The sequence below is a fragment of the Indicator indicator genome, chromosome 24, assembly GCF_027791375.1.
Source record: "Indicator indicator isolate 239-I01 chromosome 24, UM_Iind_1.1, whole genome shotgun sequence".
NCBI lineage: Eukaryota > Metazoa > Chordata > Aves > Piciformes > Indicatoridae > Indicator > Indicator indicator.
This window is the reverse complement of record NC_072033.1, coordinates 11,831,984-11,837,983: the sequence shown is the minus strand read 5'-3', so window position 1 is coordinate 11,837,983 and position 6,000 is coordinate 11,831,984. Positions and strand designations below refer to the sequence as shown.

Genomic DNA, 6,000 nt, shown 5'->3' with positions numbered 1-6,000 from the left:
CAAAACAACAACAACAAAAAAACCCCCAAACAACCCCAAAACTGCAGCAGAGACAAGTGTTCATGCGAGACAGCTCCATATCCTAAAAATAAACCAAAATGAAACAAAACTGGAAAGAAAAAAAAATAAAAGGAAAAACAAAAAAGAAACATCCTACATCACCACTAAAAATAACAATACAGTCAGCAGGGGATATTAATTAATTAAAAAAGCTGCCACATCTGTACAGTTCTTGCTTCTGCATCGGCTTGTGTTGTTGTTGTTGTTGTTGTCATCTGTGGGTTTGTTGTTGGTTTTTTTTTTTTCCTAAATTGTTTATTTTCTTTTCTTCTTCCTTTTTTTTTTTTTCCTTTTTTTTGTGTGTGTGTGTTTTGTTTTAAATAATGTGAGGTCAGTTTAATCTTCCTCGCCTCCCCCGTACATGTCCGCCAGTTTCTTGAACCTGGGCCCCCAGTCGTTCAGGTAGTCGTAGTCCTGGTCCCCGGAGCTGGAGGAGTTGAGGGAGCTGACGGAGCCGGCGGTCGAGCCACTGCCCTCATAGTCGAAGACCAACAGGGAGTCGTATGGGGGGGCTGTGGGGTCGTTGTCTGCTGCACGGAGGCCCTGGTGGGGGGCAAACACATGGTGTTAATGCCGCCCGTGGGGTTGATGGTGATGGTGCCAAGGATGGGTGCTCAGATAAGGGTCTAGGGTGGTGGGATGTTTGGGATCTCTGCAGCGAAGCTCAGCGATGACAGTGAAAAGCTCAAGAATAGTGAAAAGCTCAATAGGGATGGTAAAAAGCTCAAGAACAGTGAAAAGCTCAATAAGGATGGTGAAAAGCTCAAGAATAGTGAAAAACTCAATAAGGATGGTGAAAAGCTCAAGAATAGTGAAAAGCTCAATGAGGATGGTGAAAAGCTCAATAAAGATGATGAAAAGCTCAATAAGGATGGTGAAAAGCTCAAGAATAGTGAAAAGCTCAATAAGGATGGTGAAAAGCTCAAGAATAGTGAAAAGCTCAATAAGGATGGTGAAAAGCTCAAGAATAGTGAAAAGCTCAAGAATAGTGAAAAGCTCAATAAGGATGGTGAAAAGCTCAAGAATAGTGAAAAGCTCAATAAGGATGGTGAAAAGCTCAGCAAGGATGACGAAGAAACGAGGGTCCAGAGGCTTCCCTCTGTCTGGATGCTTGTCTCCGGGTGGAGCCCTCCCAGCTGCCCCCAGCAGAAAATTCACTAACTCCCAGTCCCTTTGTAAAAGAGCCAGATGGATCAGGAGGTGAGTTATTCCCAAGGATCCAACTCTGGATCTGAAAAGCTTTCAGTTTTGGACAGCATGTCCTCTCTGGGGTTGCTTTTTAAGATTTCCACCTCGGCTAATGAAAGAATGAGCAGCATCCTTCCCCTCCTACCAAAAGCCACTATTTTAATTCTGATGATTTTGATTCCTTTAGGGAAAGGAAAAAGTTCTGCAATTAGGAGAGATTTGGGTTATGAAACCCTGAGCAGAGGTTGGGGAAGATTTGCTGTTCCTGAGCATTGCAGACAGCAGTGCAGGCAGGCCATGGAGATGGCCTCAGGATATGGAGACAAAGAATTGTTTCACAGCAGCCCAGGGTCAGGAAAAACCGCCTGGGAAGGACCTGCAATAAACCAAAATGTTCTGCATTCACACCTGCAGAGAGCCCAGTCTGAGCATGGGGAGATGCAGCAGGTTTTACTGCAGTGATGAGCAGCCTGAGTGTGTGTAAGAGTGAGCCTTGCCAGGCATGGATGTGTGTGGATGTGTGTGTGAAGGATGGGCAGGAACCAAAGAAAAAGGAATTTTAATGATGAAAATGAGAAAAAGCACAGCAGGAAATGGATATAATAACAGAATTAAATAGCTGTAACATTTATTTTTCTGACTTGGGAAATGGATGGTGTGTTTTCTCTCAGAGGAAATAACACATTGATTGGTTTGTAACCACTCAATCACTCAAAACTAAAACCGAGGTAAGAAATACTAAAGGGTAAGATATTTGCACAAGCAGATAAAGGAGCAGCAGTGTAACACAAAATACAGAAACCTTCTCTGATCTGAGAGAGATCTCTCTGTTCTGCAAACTCCCTGAAGCTTCAGACCAAATAAAGCTTATTAGGAGAGCACAGACTTAATGACAATTCCAGGGGCCACAAATGGCACCTTTGGCTTTTGGCATCCCCTGCAGCTGCCTGGTCACCACCTCCCCATGAGGACCTTGCTTCTTTGTCCATGTCCAGACAACAACTGCAATATCCATAGTAATCCACAGGGAACAGGATCAGGTTATACTGCCTGGATGTCGAATAGCATGGTGTATGTGATACCCACGTCAGAAATCTTGGGATCTTGTTTGCACCTCAGCTTTCTACAGCCTCAGTGCCTTTATTAGGCCAAGCCCTGTGTCCTTTGCTCACCCAAATCATGAGCCTCCTCACGTGAGTAATACTATCGTTTGGGCCATGCAGCCAGGAAAACGTTGCAGGGCTGATTTTAGTTGGCTGCCTAAGCTTTTAAGAAATGACACAGGGTGCCCTACAGAACATACCTCATTAATAAAGTCACCAATATCCCCTGGATGTGGGATTACTGGTCTTATAGGATACTGTGGTTCAGCACCAATAGGTCTTTCATCCACCCTTCTGACTCCAGGTGTCTTGTTCAGCACGTGATCCATGGTCTCTGGCTGCTGGAGCTGGCTCAAATCATAATCCTGCGACAAATGGAAAGGCACAGAGTGAAACCAAGAGCATTCCTTTCAGAAGGAAAGGAAATTCCTTCACCCAGTGTACAAACAAGTCGAGGGGTCTAAACCTATTTCAGCTGAAGTTTGCTGTCAAGTCTCAATCCTGGGTATTGTAGCACCTCTGTCTAAATTACAAACCTGACCTCTGAGCAGCTCATAAAATCGCCCTCCTAAGAGTGCATCTTAAAACATAGTTAAATCAAATATTCAACTCATTCCTGAATATTTTATGCGGCGTCTAAATCTTTGGGATAAAAAAATTGTGCAGAGAGATGTGCATAACTTCTGTTGATGAAACACATAATATAATGGTAAAGACTCACTGCTGGTAGATGCATTCTTGCAATTACATTTGTACAGAAGCAAAAACATTAGAATGTGCGTTGCATTTACGCATGTAGGCCTTTCAAAGTAATTATGTTCTTTCTGCTTGTGAAAAATCCCAACAGGATAGGTTTCTATCAAGGAATGAGAAGCAGGTAATATTCCATCAAAAATGTATTCATGCAGGTAATGGTGTTTTGCTGCTCTTCCTTTGCTGTTATTTTTAACGAATCCTTTCTTAAATATTTAAGCCTCCAGTGCCGTTGCCTGAAACCAGATCCTAGAGCTCCTTTGAATGCTTATAACAGTACTTTGTTCTGCTGCTGAAACTATCCTTGTGCTCAGACAGGGCTGATTGAACCTCCAGGAGCAATATTTATAAATAACTTGTCAGCGACAAGAAAAAAGAAATGCTAATTGCAACGACTTTTCTGTTGAATAGGAAATTCTCAAGTTTTGGGCAAAGTCCCCACTCCTGCTCCCCATGGTGACTCTTGCCAGGCTCATCTGTCTGCCTCTGCATGCCACCAGGATGTGCTGCTGGAGTTTCATCTTGTCCTTAAGCACCAGCCCCAGTCATTGACCTTGGGACTCACTGACATCAACCACGAGCACAGCAGCCTCTACACAGACGCATGGACCATGCAATCCACTCAAACAAGCAAGAATAAAGCCATTCTGTGAGGCAGAGTCACATAATTGCATGTCATGGGATCTTTACTTGTGTTAGGTAGGAATAAACCCCCCCAGTGACCCAATGGTTTTAAACTGGAGCACATTGGACATTAGGAGGAAGTTTTTTACAATGAGCGTAGTGAAATACTGAAACAGGTTGCCTCGGGGAGGTGGTGGAGGCCCCATCCCTGGAGACATTCAAAATCAAATTTGATGGTGCCTTGGGTGACCTGACCTAGTTAAAGATGTCCTGAGATGACCTTCTACCCTGATGCATTCTATGATTCTATGACCCAAACACAAGTGACTAAACTTTGCTATTTTAGCTGAGGAAAGGTAGCAGAGGGACAGCATATCCCAGGAGTGCAGGCCAGGGAAGGGAAGTTCTCATGTGACATCAGCAGTGGTATCTGTAAGAAGAAGCCACCACAGAAAAGCTGACACACACAGGCAGGCTGTGGCTTAGGGGCTCTGTCACAAGCAAAGCTTTGCCACTGCAGACTTGGCAGTGGAAAAGAAAATCTTCAAATGTATTCAGACATCCCTCAGAAACCACATCCAGAAATTAAGAGAAATTAAAGACCCATTAGAGATGATTAAGTTAATGCAGGGAAAGCCCACAGATGCTCAGGCAAGTGCCGGCAGCCACAGGTCCAGGGGAGAGTGGTAGCTGTTAGCTGCTTTTACTAAGATCTCTAGTGGGTAATGGTAAAATACACAATTTTAATGACCAAATCAGCAAAAATATTGTTTAAATGATTATTTAAAGATTGGTTTATAGTCACTCCACAGGAAGCTGGCCTGGAAGGTAGCAAAATCCATGTACCACTGGACTCCCTGAAAAGGAGAGTGTCCCAGTGAGATGCTGGACCTCAGCTGTCTCTCACTGATGTCCAGGCCACCCTGGGGAAGCCAATAAAGCTGCCTGGACATAAACAAGAGCAAATGCAACCCTTTTGCAAGTGCTTCAGTGAAAAGAATGTGTTTTTTTATTTTTTTTTTTAATACAGATTGCACAGCTCCTCCTTGGCCAGGACCTGTGGGCTCTTCTCACCTGGTCTTCCTCTCCACCTCCCTCTTCGTCGTACTTCAGAATATTGTCCCTGACATCATCCTCAGGGTCAATGAGGAGCTGCTTGGTGTGGCGCTCCTTCTCCCGACGTTTCATCCACACCACAAACAGCAGAACCATGGCTGTAAGGGAGAAGAGGCAGGGTGAGCCTGGATCTCACAGGGAATGAGGTCAAGCTGCATGGAGGTCAGAGTATGGTGGCATCTCCCAGCATCTCACCTGCCCTTCTCTGCTATGGAGAACTTCACTGGCTGATGGCATGAGGAATAAAATTTTATCCTATTGCATGTTCTGATTTATAAGGGAGAGATCAGTGACAGCTGTAAATACTGTGACAGGCCTCCACTACAAACATCTCTTTAAGATTCATCAGGAATGCTGATGGAGCTGATGTTTATCACACGTCAAACACACAATCAAAGGACAAGCAAACAGACAAGTGCAAAACCTGACGTTTTCTGAAGATTTCTGATCCAAATCCTGACTTTTCAGGATTAGATCTCCACATTTATTTTATTCAGGGGCATAAAATAAAGGTGGAGGAAAGAGAGCTGCAGAGGTGGTGAGAAGCAAGCAGGTGACTAGCACTTGTGCACGAGTGGCTGCTCCACCAGCGTGACACAGCGATGTCACGGCAGTCACTTTGCTGTTGTCTGCAGTATGCTGTGTAAAGGGATCTGGGTGGAGAGTGTGTGGGTAATACTGATCCATAATCTGATTTGAGCTCATTTATACTCATTTTTGGTGAGTGAGGCTTTCTTACACTTCCAAGATGACATTAGTACATGCATTTGGCCATCGACTTGCAAAGCAGATCTAAGATTATTTGAAATCCTTCTGGGGAGCAGGGATTGCTTTGCGGAATAAAGGAGAGCAAGTCTAATAGCATGCAGCCCACCTCCTCAGGCATCAGCATTTACTTGCCAAGCCCTGGCTAATCTCTCTCAATAAGGTACCAGAGAGAGATGAATAGTTCTTGAATCATGAGACCTTTTTCCCCTCTTAAACAACTTTACCTAAAGGGAACACTGTCTCTCTGCTCCACAACCTCATCCTTCAAAGGGCCACCCATGTCCCAAAGGCTGTGTGCTCTCTGAGACTCACTGCATGGAAGACCCTCCAGGAACCTGAGTCTCCATTAACATAAGGAGACTTTTTCAAGAATCTGTTAATATGCTTG

The 6,000-nt window shown here is 44.3% G+C and overlaps 1 protein-coding gene across 1 annotated transcript in view; it reads right to left on the bottom strand.

The window, feature by feature from the left end:
* Positions 1 to 396: 396 nt before the first annotated feature.
* CDH4 (cadherin 4) overlaps positions 397 to 6,000 on the bottom strand; it is a 463,608-nt gene continuing 458,004 nt past the window's right edge. Inside the window, exons 14-16 of the mRNA XM_054391796.1 lie at positions 4,803 to 4,942; positions 2,552 to 2,716; positions 397 to 603 (exon numbers count right to left, since the gene is read on the bottom strand). Of these exons, the coding sequence (XP_054247771.1) occupies positions 397 to 603; positions 2,552 to 2,716; positions 4,803 to 4,942 (512 nt within the window). The remainder of the gene's footprint in view (positions 604 to 2,551; positions 2,717 to 4,802; positions 4,943 to 6,000) is intronic.